Genomic DNA, 21,631 nt, shown 5'->3' on the forward strand with positions numbered 1-21,631 from the left:
ATTTAGATGAAGAATCTGCTATTAAATATATTTTAACAAGGTTTGTGCTGTGTTAATTTGGGTGTGGAGTGGGCGTGGTGGGGGGGGGAGGTAGAGGGGGGGGGGGAATACTCTGTGATCAGGCCCAGAGAATCATGTGATGTCAACTGCCATGTTATCCTCAGTCATATGACATAATTCAGGTGTCGCTTGGAGTTCCATATGATCAACACACTGCTCTTCCAGCCATCATCAGTTATCCAGGCCTTGACACTACTTCTCATTCAAGTAGCACCTCAGTTCACATCATGGAACTGAGTACATTCCATTCCAGTCTTCCGCCAAGGAAAAGTGCATGGCAGTGCCAGAACAGATGTCCTATGCAAGGCAGTTGGAGTTGTTGTCATTGGACTGCGGTAATTGAATATTAACCAAAAGTAGACATAATAAGTGGATCATGTTTGGACCATTCTGAAAACAAAAAAATATATTTGAATGCCAGTTCATTACTATAAATGAAACATGTTCATCCACTTCATGCTGGATGTGAAACAACAATCAAAACAGTCTGTGGTAGTGCTATACCAGTTGAAGTGTGATTGATTTCCAATATTTTCTGTCATCAGTGAGAGTGCCATGGGACAGCAGGTTGTGTTTTTTTAGAAAAAACACTCCATGCAGCAGAGAATGCCATGAAGTTCTACTGTGAAAACTATTTCTATAAGATTTGGCCTAATCTCAGTGGATGACCTTTTGTTTTCTGTGCCTTTGTGTTTGACATCTGTGTTAAATGTAACAGACAGTTGTGCTCATGTCCTCTGCCCAATCTTCAATGCCAAATAGCTTGAGAAAGAGTTGAGAATGGGTAATGACTTGCCCCACCACTTGACTTGCTTGGATGCCAACCACAAAGTTTTTCTACGTACAATGTGCCAATCACGCATTTATCTCAGCAGAAAGATAATAATTCGTAAAAATGTTTTTTTCTTCAAAATATTAGTAGGGTTAAATCAAACAATGGAAACTCAAGGTATGAATATCAACAATGTAGCAAAAGATAGATTGCTATTTATCATAAAGAAGACATGTTAAGCTGCAGACAGGCTCAATTAAAAGACACTTACGTAGAGCTTTCTACCATGGCCTTCATCAACAAAAGAGAAACACACACCATTCATACACAAGCAAGTACACATCATGTACACATGACGGCCACCTCCGGCGTCTTGGGCTGGATTGGTTGGTATGGTTAGCAATTGAGTGAGCGCTTTGAAAGCAGAGAAAAATCTGTAATTGCAAGAGTAGGTACTCATGTTACACTGTGATCTTTGTTACAGCCTTAACAAATGACAGCTGCATGTAACATGACTTAAGTTTTTCACAAACGTTGTACCTCCTAGAGGCATCTGTGTAGCTGGGTTGCTACCATTTGGCAGAGTTAAAAACTGAATTACCATAGGAATATTTATCAGTGTGTACACTTTCCCATTCTGGCACTCTACTGACAATTTTTTGTCATTGGTGCTCTGTGATTTATGTTTGCTGCTTCATTGAGAGAAGTTAGCCTGCAGTTTGCTATGTGTGGTCCAATTTATTTACTTGTGGAGTTGGGCACATGCAGTAAGGCAGTATGAGATATTCATCAACCAGAAAAGGCTGAATGTTGGAGTGCACTCAAATGGAGTGTGTGTCTGAACACTTCTACATGTATGTCCATACTCCGCAAGCCACCTGATGGTGTGTGGCGGAGGGAACCTTGAGTACCTCTATTGGTTCTCCCTTCTATTCCAGTCTCTTATTGTTCGTGGAAAGAAAGATTGTCGATATGGTTCTGTGTGGGCTCTAATCTCTCTGATTTTATCCTCATGGTCTCTTCGCGAGATATATGTAGGAGGGAGCAATATACTGCTTGACTCTTCGGTGAAGGTATGTTCTCAAAACTTCAACAAAAGCCCATACTGAGCTACTGAGCATCTCTCTTACAGAGTCTTCCACTGTAGGTTACCTATCATTTCCAAAATGCTTTCACGATTACTCAATTTTGCTGAAACGAAGCGCGCTGCTCTCCGTTGGATCTTCTCTATCTCTTCTATCAACCCTATCTGGTACGGATCCCACACCGGTGAGCAGTATTCAAGCAGTGTACTGCCTTTGTTTTCGGACTGCATTTCGTTAGGATTCTTCCAGTGAATCTGTCTGGCATCTGCTTTACCTGCGATTAATTTTATATGGTCATTCCATTTTAAATCATTCCTAATGCCTACTCCCAGATAATTTATGGAATTAACTACTTCCATTTGCTGACCTGCTATATTGTAGCTAAATGATAAAGGATCTTTCTTTCTATGTATTCACAGCACATTACACTTGTCTACATTGAGATTCAGTTGCCATTCCCTGCACCATGCGTCAATTCATTGCAGATCCTCCTGCATTCCAGTACAATTTTCCAATGTTAAAACTTCTCAGTTTAAAACCTCTCAATATACTACAGCATCGTGTGCAAAAAGCCTCAGTGAACTTCCGATGTTATCCACAAGGTCATTTATATATATTGTGAATAGCCACGGTCCTACGACACTCCCCTGTGGCACACCTGAAATCGCTCTTACTTCCTAAGGCCTCTCCATTGAGAATGACGTGCTGCATTCTGTTATCTAGAAACTCTTCAATCGAATCACACAATTGGACTGATAGTCCATATGCTCTTACTTTGTTCATTAAACAACTGTGGGGAACTGTATTGAACGCCTTGTGAAGTCAAGAAACACAGCTTCTACCTGGGAATCCGTATTTATGGTCCTCTGAGTCTCGTGGACGAATATCGCAAGCTTGGTTTCACACGATCGTCTTTTTTGAAATCCATGCTGATTCCTACATAGTAGATTTCTAGTCTCCAGAAAAGTCATTATACTTGAACGTAATACGTGTTCCAAAATTCTACAACTGATCGATGTTAGAGATATAGGTCTATAGTTCTGCACATCTGTTCGACGTCCCTTCTTGAAAACAGGGATGACCTGTGCCCTTTTCCAATCTTTTGGAATGCTACGCTCTTCTAGAGAGCTACGGTACACCATTGCAAGAAAGGGGGCAAGTTCCTTCGCGTACTCTGTGTAAAATAGAACTGGTATCCCATCAGGTCCAGCGGCCTTTCCTCTTTTGAGCGTTTTTAGTTGTTTTTCTATCCCTCTGTCATATATTTCGATATCTACCATTTTGTCATCTGTGCGACAGTTTAGAGAAGGAACTACAGTGCAGTCTTCCTCTGTGAAACAGCTTTGGAAAAAGACATTTAGTATTTCGGCCTTTAGTCTGTCATCCTCTGTTTCAGTACCATTTTGGTCACAGAGTATCCGGACATCTTGTTTTGATCCACCTACCGCTTTGACATAAGACCAAAATTTCTTAGAATTTTCTGCAGTCAGTACATAGAACTTTACTTTCGAATTCATTGAACGCCTCTCGCATAGACCTCCTCACACTACATTTTGCTTTGTGTAATTTTTGTTTGTCTGCAAGGCTTTGGCTATGTTTATATTTGCTGTGAAGTTCCCTTTGCTACCGTAGCAGTTTTCTAACTTGGTTGTTGTACCACAGTAGCTCTTTGGTGGACAAAGGCACTTGTGGTGTCCCATTTTTTTTTTTTTTTTTTTTTTTTTTTTTTTTTTAAAAGCAACAGTATCTAAGCATTAGGTGTGCTTGCTTGCGTAATGGTATCTCAAGGGCAGATTAACAGATAATGAAAATTTGTTCTCACTAATCAGTTTTGCTGGCAGTTGTAAATAATTTTGTCAAATTAGTGTATAGGTCAATGTGATAATTGATAAAAATACTATTGGATTTATCTTTTCCATGTTGAAACCTTCTAAGTATTGATTTAAAGCAGATTAAGCTGAATGCTAACTGGAAGTAGTCCTTTGTAAGGTGACTGGCTGCAGTTTTTTCCCTTGCTAATTTTGCACCGATGTAAATTTGTTACTGCAGTCACGGTCCAGTGCGAGTTTAATAGACTAATTGTATGTGACAGCTATCTCAAACCCTCTCCTCACCAACATTGAATGCATACATATGTCAGAAATGTTGAGGTGATCCAAAGTAGAACAGTGACAATTCAAAGAGAATGAATGGTCTTGTGATTTATCTGTAGAGATTGGTCTTTCTGTGTGTTGGACAACCAGAGAGTTGGAACTCTCAGTGGTGAGATAGAAGCAGCAACAAACACGATGTGATTCTATATGTTCAAGCATGCTGCCAAATCACTTTCATTTACTGAAGGTTGATTTCTGATCCGAGGCTCGTGTTGTAATTCCTTGTATACACTGTCTATCCTAAAAGTTCTGAGACTGGCTTTGTTCCTGGTATATAAGCTATGTCAGCACAATAGCTCCTTAGAGCCAATGACAATAAACAAGTGCATTCAACAAGTTAGTTACGAGCAGGCAGCTTTTAGTAATGGATATGTGGCTATAGTATGTTAACATAGTTGTGTCGCAAATCATAGTGGAGCACCCTCCCCATCCGCCCCCTCCCTTCCAAGGGGTTTGCTGCTCTTTGGCAGGCTTGTGCTTGTTTACCACGGGCCCCAGCCTTCGCAGCATCCTTTCCCTTTTGTACTGCATGTCTACCCTCTTCCTATTCTTTATCCCCTCCCCTGGGGAGCATGTCTGGGACGGTTTTGGGAATGTGTTCTGCATTTTCAGTAGCCAATATCAGATCAGTCTCTCCACTGTTTTTCATTCCTTTATTCTTTCTTCGTTCTCCTTCTTCTATCCTTCCTCTGCTTCGGCGTTCGAGGTTCCTTGTTTTCTTCTTCCTCCCTGTGTGCTCCTGAAGGCTGGCCCATGCATCTGATGCATAACAAGTGACTGGGTAATGTGTAATTCACATGCCCAGGTCGACAGGTAGGGATCGCATGTACCCCCTGACACAGGCTGGGCCCAGGGAAGCTTATCAAATTGCCGATTGGTCCCTTTGTCAGGTGTTCATGAGGTGTGACCTGAGGTGTGACCTGAGGTGTGAACTGTCACCGAAGGTGGGTGCACCCCCTCTGAGAAGGGGTCCCAGCTGGAAGCAACACTCCATCAGAGACTCTGGCAACCAAGGGAGATCTTCTCACAATGAGCCAATCATCTTCTTCACACTCAACATCTACTAAATGTAAACTGAATTAGGCTAACGATTCAAAGACCCTCCTAGCTGCACCTCAGTGCCTTGTGGTTTCACATACTGAAGATGGTCAGTCCTGTGATACAGTAAATCTGTTTATTATTCAGAAAGATGTTTATGCAGTTGCCGGCCCTTTGAAATCGTGCTCTTGTTTATGCACTGCTACTTTGCTTTTTGAGACTACTTCTGATTCTGAAGCACAACAACTGCTTGCAGCTTCGCTCCTCCACGACTGTCCTGTTCCTGTCGATGCCCATTGAATGCTGAATTCTCCTCATGGTGTTATTTACACTAGGCTGCTCGATGGTCTGACCGCGGTGAACAGGGTGTCATTGCAGTCCATCGGGTAATGAAAAAGGTAGATGCATCCTTAGTGCCCACACACACACACACACACACTCTTTTTCTCACTTTTGATAGTGTGGTGCTTCCGTCAAAGAGGAAAGCAGGCTATGAAGTTATCATGGTCGTTCTGTACATTTTCCGATGCGCTGCTACCATTGTTATCGTTGCAACCACACTCAAATGTCCTGTTGACACGTGGCCAAATGTGTAGCCTGTGGCAGGGATACTCACTAGGGTGATTGTCTGCCTCCTTCTCCCCACTGTATCAATTGCAGTGGGAACCATGTCACCGCCTCCCGAGATTGTCCTGTGTATATCGAAGAGCGGGCCGTCCAGGAGATCTGGGTGAAGGAAAAAGTACCTTACCTGGTTGTTCGCTAGTTGTTGGCTAGTCAGAAACACTGCGGTCTCCCATCTGGCACTTACACTACTGTTCTTTCTACATCTCGCTCCACGAAGGATGTGGCCATCCAGACACGCAACCTCAGATTCAGCACTGCAGTTGTAAAATCACCTGTTGCCATGGTAGCATCCCCATCTCTTCCTCTAGTTGTGCATCAAGCCATAAAACTTTTGCCTCGCAGAGTGAAGTCATCTGTTACACAACTGGCAGGCTGGAAAGGACAGAAGGAATACTCCTGCAAAGACTTACATCCCTCTGGCGAACAACCATCTGAATCTTCACCTGCCAACCCTGAAGGTTCCAAGAAATCAATCAAAGGCAAACGGTCTTCTCCTTCGCCGATTCGTAGATCCTCTTCAATGGTGTCGCCGGTGTGCACTGCCAATCGTTTTCTGCCCTGGACTCCTCCGCAGACAGACAGAAGGAGATTGTTAATGCCTCTGTAGATTTCATGGAGCGGGATCCTCCAGCTTCTGTACTCTGTGGCAGTGAGTCTTTGAAGGCTGGCACTCGGCAGCCACTAAGGTGACGCTCCTTTATTTTTTTCTCTCCTCCCCTTTCCTTTCATGACTCTCCTCCAGTGGAACATTCGCAACCTTTGATCTGACAAAGAGGACTTGTGGTTGCTCTTGGAATCACAGCATCCGCTTGTTCTCTGCCTCCAGGAAACAAAACTGTGTCCTCACGACCACTTCAAGCTCTTACGTTTCTTCCCGATCTTCTTTGACCCTTCCCCCTGTGGATGGCATTCCATCTCATGGGGGAGTCATGCTGCTCATCCGGTACGATGTTCATAATCATCCCATCTCCCAGACTACCCTGCTTCAAGCTGTTGCAGTCCGCATTTTCCTTCCTCACTTCACCTTTTCCCTTCATACCTTTTACATCCCTCTATCATTCGGTGTCACCAGGGCAGACTTTCTCCAGCTTATTGGGCAAGTCCCTCACACCTTTGTGCTGCTTGTTGACTTAAATGTGCACCATTCCCTTTGGGGCTCTCCCAAAACCTGTCAGAGAGGTGCCCTCTTGGCTGACCTTCTCAATCAAATTAACCTCACCTGCCTCATCATGGGAGCATCCATGTTTCTTTCAGACTCTGCACACACCTATTCTCATTTGGACCTCTCCTGCACTGTCCACCTTGCCCATCATCTCGAGTGGTAATTCTCTCTGACACATACTTGAGCAACCATTTCCCGTGTCCTATCCATTTTCTGATCCTACCCTATGTAAGTGCACACTCAAATTGCAGCTTTCTAAGGCTGACTGGAGGCTTTGCTCTTCCCTGGCGATCTTTGACAAACAAAATTTCCCTGATTGTGATGACAAGGTAGAATATCTTAGAAATGTTATCCTTACTGCTGCAGAACGTTCCATTCCTCACACTTCCTTTTTACTGTGGCGTGTCTCTGTCCCTTGGTGGACTAAAGCATGTTGTGACGCAGTTCACATGTGGAGACATGCTCTCCTCGATTTTAATCGTCATCCTATGATGGCAAATTACATTCGTTATAAACAGTTGCATGTGCAGTGTCATTGCATTCTTCGGGGTGGCAAAAAAAAGCTAGCTGGATTTCCTTTATTAGTTCTTTTAAGAGTTCCACTCCCTCTTCCGCCATATGAGCCAACCTCAGATGACTCTCTGGGACCTAGGTCCATTCCCAAATTTCTTGCCTGATAGTAGCGGATGTCATAGTGGACCCTATTGCTATCTCCAACACCTTTAGCTGCTACTTCGCGGTGATTTCGAGCTCTGCCAACTATTGCCCTGCCCTGCCTTTGTCCATCAGAAATGAGTGGAGGAGGCTTGGGTGATACCCTTCTCTTATCAAAATCGTGAGTGCTATAATGCCGCCTGTACTACGAGGGAGCTAGATCAAGCTCATACTTCATCCTAATCTTCCGCTCCAGGGCCGGACATTGTTCACATTCAGATGTTGCAGAACCTTTCTCTTGCGGACAAGCACTTTCTTCTTCATATATACAATTGGATCTAGGCAAAGGTTACATTTCCCAGACTCTGGCGTAAAACCACTGTCATACCCATACCTAAGCCCGGTAAGGACAAATACCTTCCTTCTAGTTATCCTCCATTTCTGTCAACATCTGTGTTTGCAAGGTGATGGAATGTATGATTCATGCATGGTTGGTGTAGTGGCTCAAGTCTCGTAATGTACTACCTGCACAGTGAGGATTTTGAGTACGCCATTCTGCTGTTGACCATAGCATCATTTTGTCAACCCATGTCATGAATGGTTTTCTCTGGAAATACCAGACTGTGGCCACGTTTTTCGATTGGGAGAAAGCCTACGACACCTGCTGGAGGACTGGTATCTTCTGTACTTTCTACACGTGGGACTTCCATGGCTGCATGCCCTGTTTCCTTCAAGAAGTTTTAAAAGACCTATTTTTCAAGGTACGTGAGGGTTCTGTCTCACCGGATCTTTATCCAGGAATAGTGAGTGCCTCATGGTTCTGTCCCGAGTGTCATCCTCTTTGCTGTCACCATTAAATCTTTTATGGCCTTTCTCCTGCTGGGCATTTTCAGCTCCTTTTCCATTGACGATTGTGCAGTCCATTGCAGTTCTCCATGGACTTGTCTCCTTGGGTGGCATCTTCAGGTATGTATCAGTTGTCTTCACTGAAGGGGCATTGACAATGGCTTTCGTTTTTCCACTGACAAAACCGTTAGGTGAATTTCTAACAGTGCAATTGGTTTCTTCCACCATCTTTACACCTTGGTGCTGTTGCTCGTTCGTTGAAACTACGAAGTTCCTGGGACTCGTGCTTGATAGGAAACTTCCTTGCTGCTCCCACTTATCCTACCTGGCCACCGGCTGTATGTGGTTCCTAAGTGTCCATGTGCCCTCAGTAGTACTCCCAGGGGAGTGGATCAGATCAGGCTCTTCCATTTTTACCGGTCCCTTGTCCATTCAAAACTGAGCTGTGGGTGTTTTTGTGTATGCATCTGCACGCCTGTCCCTCTTACGCTGTCTCAATACTATCCACCATTGTGGCATCCGTTTGACCACTGGGACCTTTCACACTACCCCAGTTGAGAGTCTGTATGCAGAGGATACCAAACCACTGCTGTCATACTGCTGTGACTTTCTCCTCAGCAGATACACATGCCATTTGTGTGCCATTCCTAGCTACGCATCCCATACCTCCTCTTCGATGACTCCTTTGATTGCCAGTATTTGGCATGTCCCTGTTCTTTGTAACGTCCTGGAGCTCGCTTTCGGCTCTTGCTCCGGCAGCTTAACTACATGCTACCTGTCACTTTCGCAATGGATGTGAACCCTTCACTAGCTTGGCTTCATGTGGTGGCCTGTGTTCACTTTGGCCTTTCTAAGGACACTACTCCAGCCTCACTCTATTGCCATAATTTTCACGACCGTCGCATGGAATTTAGTGATAGTACCTTTGTGTACACTGATGGCTCTCAGACTGACGTGATGTTGGGTGTGCCTTCGTTATTGGCTCTGACGATTTTTGGTATTAGCTTCCGTAACAATGCTTAGTACTTAGAGCAAAGCTCTTTGCCCTGTATCAGTCCATTCAGTACATCTGGCTCAGGCTTTTCAGTTGTGTCATCTGCTCCAGATGAGCAACAGCACCAAGGTGTAAAGATGGTGGAAGAAACCAATTGCACTGTTAGAAATTCATACAAACGGTTTTGTCAGTGGAAAAATGAAAGCCATTGTCGCTGCCCCATCAGTGAAGACAATCGAGACATCGCTGAAGACACCACCCAAGGAGACAAGTCCATGGAGAACTGCAACAGAATGCAAAATTGTCAATGGAAAGGGAGCCAAAAATGCCCTTGTTAGCGGGTTGTGTCACTTTGGCATCACCACTGGTTCTCTCTTCAGGGAAACAAGCTCAGGGAATTTAAGCCTCTTCCAGTGGCTTGGATGACTTGCATTTGGCGCACTCACCACGAGGAGATCATTTTAGCTACGTGCAGATTATACACTGTCTTTTTAGCCATTAGCATTTGTTAAGTGGTGCTCCCCCACCACTTTGTGCTCATTGCCCTCAACCTTTGATGGTTTGCCATTTCCTAACAGAATGCCCTTTTTTGAACCACTTACGTTCTCATTTATGTTTGCCGCCTCTGAGTTAACGGCCGTTTTAGCGAATGAAGTGTGGACTGTTGACTGCGCTTTACTTTTTATTCATACCAATATGGTGAAGGACATTTAATCTTTAGTTCAGGACCTCCATTTCTGTATGGCCTATTTGTGGACTTTTCTCCAAGTCCCTGTTTTTAGTCATCTTTCCTTCTGTCAATTGGGCTTAACATCTCCAGAATGTTGCGAAAAAGAGGAAAATTTTGTGCAAAGATTGTCCCATGCAACTTGACCTCAGATCAAAATGATACAAAAGGACACTTGCTGCGACTTGGCTGAAGTGAAAATTGCAGTCGATTCTTGTCTGGAAAAAATTGTCAAAGGTGATGACGCTTCGTCTTACCAATACAAACCTACCAAAAATGACAAAGTGCCGAAATTCACGTGAAGGTCAATGCTTTGACGACATAACCAACATTCAAGTGAATGTGATGCATAAGTTGAACATCATTTCTGATTCTTCGACAATTTCACATGGTTGTATGAATGTTTTATGCACTGCACTAGAGTAGGGAAGATTATATACAACAGCTGAAGCATTAAAACCACCATCTTAATTTTCTTCTAGTTTTTATTAATCCAGTCTCAAAAACTTTTTGAACTGACAGGGTATTTTGATTACTTTTTGACAATTAGATCTGCCTAATTTAATTTAACTCGCATAAGAATTAACAGTTTGCAGCATTTTTAAGGATTTTGATTGATAGAAGGTAGTATGTTGTAAGAAAACAGCTAACAGCTGAAAAACAATTTCATTTTCGATTTCCCACTTGTTGTAAGAAAATACTGAACATTGTAATATGTTTTAATGCACTATGTTCTTATGTTTGCTTGACCTACTTTTAGCTTCTTCAGGAACTAAGTGCAACTCACTTCATTGTGTCAAGTTTAATTTTTTACTTGGTAGGAAACATGGAAACTAGGATTCTCAGAGGAAGTAAGTTCACTGTAAAAGTCAGGGAAGTGTCAAGGAATTCATAAAGTCTTGGAATTTGACTGAGAGACATTAAAGTTAGTTGAAGTGTTCATTGATGGAAATACATGTTCAGAGTCATTTTGTTAAAAATAACTCAGTTTCTGCTTCATATGAAATTGGTTGTAGAGTCACATGTTAGAGAGAGAGAGAGAGAGAGAGAGAGAGAGAGAGAGAGAGTGTGTGTTCAGTCCACATTTAAACACACGTAGATATTCAGGTTTTGGTTCCTTTGCTACTTTCAGGCAAAGTAGTATTGTGCAGACTTTCTCGCAGTGTCTTGCTTAAAGTTTAGTGAATGTAGTGTGAAGACCACCTAGTTTGAAACAATATGTATAATTACTATCAACCTCTATTGACATTAAATTCCTGCAACAATAGTTTGGATTCCATGGAGGTTTTTCATATATTTGAAGTTATCACATAGTGACAGGACCTGGCATGGAATGCTGACAGACACCAGTAATGGAGGAATTTCCACAAATGACAAGAGCTTACACAATTCTTGATAAAATTGTAAATCCTCCTGCTAAACATGGAATTATTATTTATAAGTGAGGTGGAACCTCAAAAAAAATTTCATTTCTGTCCATGAAAATTGGTAAAAGTTACTCTCACTTGCATTAAAAATTGGCTCAGAGAAATTTGAAATTTCAGGGACATCTTTTGCTGAAACATTTTTGCCGTCCTGCTTTAGCATCAGTGTCCTTCATGTCCCCCCCCCCCCCCCCCCCCCCCTCCCCACAATATAATTTTATTAAACATGTTATATCTGTGGATATCTTAATAATTTATATTTTTATTTTTAGCAAGATGAATGGGAAAGTAAACATAGACATCTTCTAAATTTTATCCAAACAAAGGCAAAACCTCACATTTTCTACCTTCCAAGTACACACAATACGAAAACAGAAGAGAGGCTTGTAGCTAGCCAGAAGTTGGTTGCAAGTAAGTAAATAATTATTTATTATGCTAATGCTGTATGTTTTCTAAGCCATGTAGACCATTTTCAGTTTTGTTTTGTAACAGACATAGTTTTTATCAGGAGCATATCATTGATGTGAATGGAGTGTTTTGTACAACTACCATGCTTAAAATTTGAAGTGATATAGTGCTGTATGTGCATTTCCTTCTTTATTTGAGCAGAAATGATTGAGAAGAAAAGGGAGGAAGTGCGATTGGAACTGGAAGCAATTGAGAAGCGTGGGAGGTGGAGGCAGGGCTTAGGGGATCAAGAGGGAGGGTTAGCCCAAGAGGCAAGTGATGATGAGCAAATGGATAGCCTTGAAGTAGGAGATAAGGAAAACCGTTTGCAGAGTGTGGGTAAGTTAATCAGTGCTTTGAGTTTCCGTAAGTTTTATGTTGTTGTTTTAGTCCTCAGTCCAAATACTAAATAGTCTTTCACTATATAATACATGTGAGTTGAGTATCTTAATTATAAAAGTAAATGATACATGTCTGCTGTGCTAGATCTGAGCTACAGTATGTTGATGCAGTTGCTGTTGAATTTGAGGAACTGATTATATTTAAATGGTATTTAGTGATTGCAAGTGATTTTTTAAGTTGAAGAACTAAATGACCACATAAAGTCTTACACATGAAAAAGATAATAGAATCAGATGTTTGTAGGAATGTGAAGTGCTCAAAATAATAAAGATATGAAATGGTAGAGAGTGTGGGTGAGAGAAATCTGAGATAAACAGTGGAGTGGGAGGTTATATAAGTGAAATTTTAGTTGCTGTCTGCTAGCTTATCTCAAAATCTGCACACTGGGTACTCTGCAGATTTCACTTGTTGACCATCCCAAGAAGATAGCATATGGAGGAGAATAGAGTAGCCATACTTTTATGAAATAATACTGTCTGCAGTAAATTGTGTACTTGTACATGTACCAAAATGTACAATAATTGTGTTGAGTGGCATTTGGCCCAATATCTACATCTGTACTCCACAAACCACTTTTTTCTTTGTGGTGGAAGGTAATTAGTGCACCACTGTCACCCCAACCCCACCCCCCTCCGCTTTCCTGTTCCAGTTGCAAATGGTCCGATTGTTGGTAACCCTCTGTGTGAGCTCTGATATGCTTATTTTGTGTTCATGATCTTCGTGTGATATGCAGGGTATTGTCCTCCTACATCCCCCCCCCCCCCCAAAAAAAAAAAAAAAAAAAAAAGTTGACAAGCTTTAAGGGCAAGTTATTTATGCAAAAATAAGAAAAAAAGTCTAGTAAACATGTGCTCCAAAATGTCTACCTTAAGAACTAAGTTGACAAGCTTTAAGGGCAAGTTATTTATGCAAAAATAAGAAAGAAAGTCTAGTAAACATGTGCTCCAAAATGTCTACCTTAAGAACTGTGAGCATTTATTACTCTACAATACTATGAAACAGATCTCTTCTACTGAAGTGACTTCTGCTTTCCATATTTTGGAAGGACCAAACCAAGGAAAAAAATGTCCAGTAAACATGAGGTCTAAAATGCATACTTTAAGAGGTCTGAGCATATGTTCATCGTCGCTAGTGTGAAACATACCCCTTCTACTGAAAAAGTGCTCATAACTCTTAAGGTATGTGTTTTAGAGCCCATGTGTACTAGACAATTTTTTCTTGTTTTTGGTGGTAGGGGCCTGCCCTAAAGCTTTATGGAGTTGTACAGATTTTTCATAAAATGTTGGGTGACTGCCAGATATCTGCTACAAGAAGTGGCAGATATCTGACAGTTCATCTGATATTGTATGGAATAGCATATTGGTTGACTCTTCTAGGAGTGTAGGCTCTCTAAATTTTAATGGTAAACCACACCGTGATGTGGAATATCCGTTTTGTAGCTACTGCTACTGGAGTGGAATGAATATAGTACTAAGGTGTTCAGTTGTAGAGGTTACTGCAGTCTAATAGGAAGTCAGCACCATGGTATTTTTTGCATTTAACAGATATTCAAAGCTTTTGCCATGTCAAAACGGCCAAGAAGTTGCAGTAGAAAGTGCAGGATTAATCAACAGTTGAATCCTGAACCCTTGGTATTGTGGGGTGACACTTAACCACACTAGCCACTCACCCTTACTAAAGGCAGTGGCTAAGATATAAATTGCAGTACTGTAGAGTCCTGGTAATTTGAGCCCTGGTATTTTGAGATTCAATGTAATTCAAGCTGGGATTAAGAAAATTATAAGTATACATAAAACTACAGTAAAAACTAGTTTTCATGTTGTCCACATGTACATTTTATGCACTTTGAATGTTTTACATTTCGAACTTTCGTTCAATTTTCCATGCACAGTGCAGGTAAAACTGTCCCACTTAGGGTTTTTGTTCATAATGCACAGAAATAACCTTGACCTCTGACTGCTAATGCATTTTTATTACAGATGGACAGGTACCCATTAGGTTTCTAGGGAGTGCATTTGCACTTTCTTTGTTGACCATTCACTAATTGGTACTGGCTGACTAGCAACAGTGGTTGTTAAATACAGTATGCCTAAGTAGCAATACAGTACACCCTTTTACAACATTGGCTGAAATTGTTGTATGTACTGTCATTGGTTGTGTAGTAACATCTATACGGTAGTGAGCCCACCTGCATCATGTTAATTTTAAAGTATGTACGGCGTACTGTACATTTATAACTGGTTTGCTTGAACCAGTTTGCACTCAGAATCAGACTGACTGTAAAATTGGGCAAATACTCAACAATAGCGTACATTTCTGCAGGAGTGGCTAAAAGCCTACATTGGGGCCAGTGGCATACTTAAGTGTTAATGTGCAGCAATGTTGTTGATGCTCACCATGTGGTATGACTGGAACAATATGTGGTGTAGGCTACTGGTTCTAAACAATCAATAAAAGAGTGGCAGGCAGATGATATATTTGGAAACAAAAGACATTGTAACATTCTCACGTCAGTAGAGAAGTGAAATCCTTAAAGTGTTCAGAAAAAGAAAATGGCAACATATTCAAAAGAATCAGCTGAATATCTGTGACAGCTAAGTTTCACAGCTGTCTTGTTAGTATGATAACGATGATGATTAAAAATAGAGACATCACAGACAACAGTCTAAGTAAACAAGAAAGGCAGTGAAGATAAAAATTAATGTAAAAAATTTCTTTTTTGTTTATTTTATTTCTCCTTGTATTATTGAAATATAGACCTGACTGTCTACGTTTTGTAGACATTTTGTAACTTGGCTCAATACCGTATATGCTTTGTTTTTGGGTGTTTGATTCAGTTTTTTTGCAGTATGTAGAAATGATCTAGTGGATGACCTCAGAAAGTTTGAGGCTTTTCGCAGACAATACTGTTGTCAATAGGAATTTTGCAACACCAGAAGGTTAAAATCTTTCAGTGTTGCAACCTTCCTATAGACAACAACATTGTCTACAAAGTGCAGGAAGACCTGCGAAGGATTGGTGGTTGGTACAGGGACTGGCAGTTGACTCTGAACGTAAATGAATGTAACATGTAAGTGTGTTAAGAGTTCCATCACTGTTTAGCTATGCTGTTTGTGGAACTCAATGGAAACATTAACAGCTGTAATATATCTAAGTGTGACCATCCAAAGTGACATAAAGTGGAATTACCACATAAGACAGATTGTATGCAAACCATATGCCAGGCTGAGTGTCATTGGAAGAATCTTAAGGAAATATAATTCATCAGCAAAAGAAGCGGCTTACAAAGCACTTGTTTGGTCAATTTTGGAGTGTTGTTCATCAGGCTTTGACCCTTATCAAGTATTATTAACAGGAAAGAAAGAGAAGATTCTACCAAAGTGAGATGTTTCGTCATGGAATTGTTAGTAAGCATGAGAGCATTTTGGAGATGCTCAGCAAACTCCAGTGGCAGTTGCAACAAGAGAGGTGTTATGTATCGTTGGGAAATTGCTGTTGAAGTTTTAACAGCCGATGTTGCAGAATAATTGGGCAACATGTTACTTCTCCTGCATACATACTGAACATGATTTTGATGGAAAAAAAAATCTAGAAAGTCTGCTTCATATAGCTGTTCATCAACAGTCCTACACACGTCATTTTAAAATTTAACAGAGAAGGGGAAAAGGTGGTAATGAAACCAGAGGTGTCCTGCACCGCAAACTGTAAGGTGGCTTGTGGAGTATAAATAAGATGTAGAGGTTTCCTATTGTGTTAACTTTATTTAATGCTTTCATTCTGACACAATACCCATCACCATCCTTGAAGTTAGGATTCCAGAACCCTTAGTGCGAGTGTGTTATACTCTCATTAGATGCTGTGAATTGTATCATTATCAGTTTAATAGTTTGTCTACTGATAAAACATTTAAAAAAAGAGTTGAGCTCCATATGTTGTTAACAGATCATGTGTAATTTCTGCTTTTTAACTAACCATGTCCAGTAAGTGTAGACAAAATGTAGCATTTTGTACGAATATATTAACATACAGCACATTTAATATCTAAACTTGGAAATTAGTGGTGCCATAAATCTCAGTGTGTAATATTTGTACTTGTATGCAAATTCCCAGGTGAAGTAGCAAGCTCATATGCTGGTCTTCTTATATCAAATACTACAATAGTATTTGATAAATGCTGCCTTAGTTCATGGACAAAAAGCAGTGCGTCCAAATTTACTATATTTGTATTTTTACATTGAATGCCCTATGAACCCTTTCCATCATAGACTGATTTCATTAGGCAGATGTCTCAAGTTGTACTTAACTTTACCTTGTTCAGCTAAACTATATAATTCATTGCCATTCTTTATACATATGAATGATTATAGCCATATATACTGTTATTGACATTACTGTTGCCACTGTAACTGTTACTGCAACTTTAATCTGACATTTATTTTGCAGGTGGTGAAATGAATGTTAGTATAATTGAGAGTGTGGTCAAGGTACCAGGATCAGGTAAGGAAGGGGAACATTACCGTAAGAGTAAAGATAATGAAAAGTTAGGCTCAAGGGACTCAAAATCTAAAAAGGTAGATATACAGTACAAAAAAGAAGGTGGGAGGGAGGAAAGGGAGGAGCCTATGGATGATGAGTCTGAGCATGAGCAGGATGATAAAGATGATCAAGATGATCAAGATGATCAGGATGATCAGGATGATGAGGAATCAAATGAAATTAGTGGGGAAGTTGAGGATGGTGAAGTAGAAATAAGGACAGTTATAAAAAGAGAAAAATCAGTGGAGGAAAATAGTACGACAAATGAATAAAATATTCGTGTTTGTGCAGAAAAATTTAAGGCTGATTTCTCAAAGCTATTGAGGAAAGACACCAGTCCAAAATTGCAGGCAGGGCAGCTGCAAGATGTATTAATAAAGATGGGTTGTACAAATTTCTTTTGATAGTTTTGTATTATGTATAAATTGACAAATTTGTGGATTTTTATTAAATTTCAGTCTTAATTTCCCATAGATTTTTGAGCAAATTTGGCAGGGTAATGTTGCCTTTCAAAATTATTCTCTGCAAATTATACAGCCTTATTTAGTAAGAAAATTGACGAATAGGAAAGGTAAGTATCGTGTGAGGGTGCTGTAGTTACAAAGATGTGGTGGAGTGTGAAAATTGTTTGTGTGTAAGGTGCTTGTGTGTGAGTTTTTGATGGACTATCATTCCTATATTTACCTCTAAACTTTTTTTTTCCAGTAGTTGAGTTGATTCTTGCTTCTTGTCCTTTGTTTTGTTATGATAGTGGAAAGAAAATAAAATTATATTCTGTGCACAAGTGGAGTGTGAGATTAGTGCAGTTTTGTTTTGAATATAAAACTTATTTCCAAAATATAAGAAATATCAATTCAGAATTTACTTTGTCATGTTCACCTTGGTGCTCATCATTCTTTTAACTGAATATTGTCCGTATGATGACATGTGAATGATTCAGGTGAGTTTTTTGAGTACAGTGCATGTAACAACGAAATATTGTAGATTCCAGTGCAACAATCACTTCAGGAACAAATAGCCCATGTTCATGTATCAGTTCCTTGTGGTTACTGTACACAGGAAACTTTTACAATACACTCTCATGACCAGTTGAATCTTACATTGCACAGTTCAGCAGGCAAGATGATTTTAAAATAGAACTTAACTAGATTTATGAGAGAGGTTGCAGTTCCTTGCCATCTTTGGACAGGGAGGGGAAATTTTTCAGCTTAGGTATTATTGGAAATACCTGTTAAATTATGCCTTACAGAAGTCTTTTCTACCATATTGGTGGTACAATGACGATGTGTCAAACTGACTGAACAACTTCAAGCTACAGTCCTTACTTTTGTTGTCTTATCATGCTGCTGTTACCATAATGGTAAATTTTTTTACAAAGTTCATGCAAGGTGTTACATTAAATTTTATTCTAATGATTCAGTTTTATATGATTTTGTTATTTTCACAGAACTTAACAGAAATTTTTTGTATTTGAAACAGTATTTATGCTTTGTTGCCATTATAATGGAATATACAAATTTTTGTTAAATATTCAAATTCACTGGCATAGTAATTTGTTTTTAACTGCAAAAAAATTCATTACTTTTGGAGATGAGTAATGTTCATCTTATGCTAATCATTTATGATTTGTAACTGCTGGACATTATATTCAAGAAAAAATATTTTTTTGTTTTAAAACCATGCATATTGCTACTTTTTGAAATAAACGTTTTAAAGTATATTGTGATTATATTTGGGCGTGTTTTGGTTATTTTTCATCTTAATAATATGCTCTATCCTCCTTCCTTCCCCACTCCATTCTATAGATTTGCAAGTACAAATTTTTTCTACTTGCACTTGCAATATGATAAAAAGTATATTTTAGACACTTTTGTAAGAGACTAAAAACACAGTCACTGTATATAGATAACTATGTTTCCAGTGCTCAGTGAGTACTTCAGCATTATACTTCGAGAGGTCAGAAAGTCATTAGAAATTACACCATTTTCCTTTGTATTGTCATGTGGACGCAACATATAGAATAACTTTTTCTTTATTTAGACTAGTACTTTGAGCCAAGTTATATAATTCGTGCTTCATAATATCAAGTGCCACTTGTATGAAAATCGCTGACAACATGTCAGTTTTGATCTTAGTTTCAAAATTGAACTCTGTCCAGGACATCAAGCTATTATATAATTCTAACCTTGAGTCCACTTACAGAGGTTCAGTGTTGTTCTACATTAGCATGAAACATGCTTGACAACACTGCATAAATCAGCTATCAACATGATTATAACACTTGGACAGCAGCAGATATTAATCATACATTGCAAATACACAGTGAAGGAAAGGTGTGGAAAGAAGATCCTCTTGACTTTAATTCACAGAACATAGGGACAAATTGACTTGAAATGTTTGAAAATGTTTTATGACAGCATTATGAAAAGGATGAAGGAAGTGTATGGGCAGGACACAGTATAATTTAAGTCACATTTTACAATTAACTACATTTAATATCTGTGTAATCACATGTACTGTGTAAATGGAGTAAAAATGATGTCAGAAGTTTTCAGTGTTGAAATGCATAAAACTGGAAACAGTCATTTTTGTCAGATCTCCTGATACAGAAAATGGGTGGAAGCTAATTGCAGGTCCGAAGCCACAATTTATTCCTATTTCCAACACGTAGGACGACAATGAAAATTTTCCAGTTTGCTGCATGAAAGGTAGTTTATAATATTACTCATTATGTTCTTGTTGTAATAGAGATTTTAATAATGCTGAAGCCTGCAGTTGATTCACGTCAGCAAATAAGTAGACTGCTGTAACTTCCTATGATTGTCTGAAAGTGAAGATGGAAGGTGTGTTTATGTTAGGTCAGTAAGAATGAAAATGACGGTTAACTAATGGTAATATGTCGCTTATTTTGAACTAAAAATAACCTCTAATTACAGGCAGATGCACAGAACAAGAACTAGGATTTTGTTGTAGAATTTGCACTGTCAGTCATGTCCCAAAAATAAAAACAGAAAACATCCTTCATGTGAAATGCCAATTTGCTTACAGTGCCTCGAATGCGAACGTTATATAAAAGTACAGTATTGCATGGAGACCAGCAAATAAAAATGGTAACACTGAAAATAGATAGAGAAACTAAAGAACTGGAACAAAAAGAAATGAACAGATAAATCAGGCTTTTAAACTGACACTTTGTAAATTCATTCCAATTTTGTAATTTTTTTTGTGTAAATATATTGGTACTAAATATCACCCTCATTGCAGTGTGACTGCTGTTAGCACCATTTTCTGTTGGTACTGGAATTCCTTCACAGACTCTTCTCCTATCAAATAAACAGATAGTATCATCCATTTCAGGCTCCTGATTCGATGCTTAGACAGCTGTATTGTATTATACAGGTCAAATGCTGCAGCTATAATAACTGCCACAGGATGTAGTTTTACTCTGAGTCCTAAACTTGAACAGCTCAGTAGCATTTTGCACACTGACAGACATTGCCAGAGGCAAAAATAATGGCAAGTGGAAAAAAAAAGAACTGGCATAGAATTGTACCTATGACCCTGATGAAAATAATTAATTTTTGGTAACACCATATATTATAGCCAGGACTTCTTTCTCCAGCAGACTGTAATTTATCTGAGCACTGTCCAAAGTTTTGGAAGCAAGTGTGATGGGAGTGTTTATCAATTTTGTCTGATAAAACTGCCCCAGCGCCATGGGACGAGGCATTGACTCCAAGCACAAGTGGTTTGAGCGGGACATAATGTATCGGACGAGGTTGATGAAGCAAAGCATTTTCAATCTTTGAAAAGCTTGGTTGCAGTCTTTTGTACAGTGGAGTGGAAATCTTTACATCTGACATGGGAAATTTGTGTTGCATTAGGAATGAACTTTATGTAGCAAGTCAGTTTTCCAAGAACAGCCTGCAGTTCATGTAAATTCCTAGGAGATGGCAACTGCTGAACTGCTTCCAAACGTTTCATCGAAGGACAAGCACCAGTGGCGTCGGTGATATCTCCTAAAATTTCTGCAAGCTACATTTGAGGCTCACCTTAGTTAAAAATTGAAAAAGACAGTCCAGATTTTTAAGGTGTTTTTCTGGTGTTTGTCTGGAGACAATGATGCCGTCAAAGATAATTAAAACAAAAAGGCACCTTGGACATTATTTGTTTGAGAAAGTTTTGAAACAATGCAAGTGTGGAAGCAGTTCTGAAAGATATGCTTTGATATTCAGACTAGCCAACATGAGTAACTGTCCTCCCACTAGCTCATCCAAAATTTCCTCTAGACGTGTGAGTGGGCAGGTATCAATGACTGTGAACCTACCATCCATTTGAAATCCGCACAAGGATGTATCTTCCCATTTGACTTATGAATGATGACTAAGGGTGATGCCCACTGATTTTCTGAAGTGGGTTTGAAGACACCAACGGATTCCAGTCTCTGAATTTCTGTAGCCACGTCATCACATAATGCATGCAGCACTACACGTTTGTGGCAAAATTTGGGTTGTGCCTTAGCGTTCAGTGTGAGCATGAAAATCTTTTGTACATTCAAGAGTACCTTCAAACTATCATTGGTACTTGTCACAGAGTTGCTGAATTGCGGCACTGGAAACCTTTGTGTCAGTGGCATCCACATTGTCCTGTATGTGTAATCTGAAGGGATCACGCATATTTGGGCTCCTGCGTGAGTGGACTACA

At 39.8% G+C, this 21,631-nt stretch overlaps 1 protein-coding gene across 2 annotated transcripts in view; it reads left to right on the forward strand.

The window, feature by feature from the left end:
- LOC126187918 (pinin) overlaps positions 1 to 18,586 on the forward strand; it is a 58,915-nt gene extending 40,329 nt beyond the window's left edge. Inside the window, exons 8-10 of one of the 2 annotated variants that reach the window (XM_049929275.1) lie at positions 11,815 to 11,953; positions 12,149 to 12,328; positions 16,835 to 18,586. In XM_049929275.1, the coding sequence (XP_049785232.1) occupies positions 11,815 to 11,953; positions 12,149 to 12,328; positions 16,835 to 17,199 (684 nt within the window). In that variant the 3' untranslated portion in view covers positions 17,200 to 18,586. The remainder of the gene's footprint in view (positions 1 to 11,814; positions 11,954 to 12,148; positions 12,329 to 16,834) is intronic. The other variant, XM_049929276.1, reaches the window with a different exon arrangement.
- Positions 18,587 to 21,631: the final 3,045 nt, after the last annotated feature.

This window comes from Schistocerca cancellata, chromosome 5, assembly GCF_023864275.1.
Source record: "Schistocerca cancellata isolate TAMUIC-IGC-003103 chromosome 5, iqSchCanc2.1, whole genome shotgun sequence".
NCBI classification, from domain to species: Eukaryota; Metazoa; Arthropoda; class Insecta; order Orthoptera; family Acrididae; genus Schistocerca; species Schistocerca cancellata.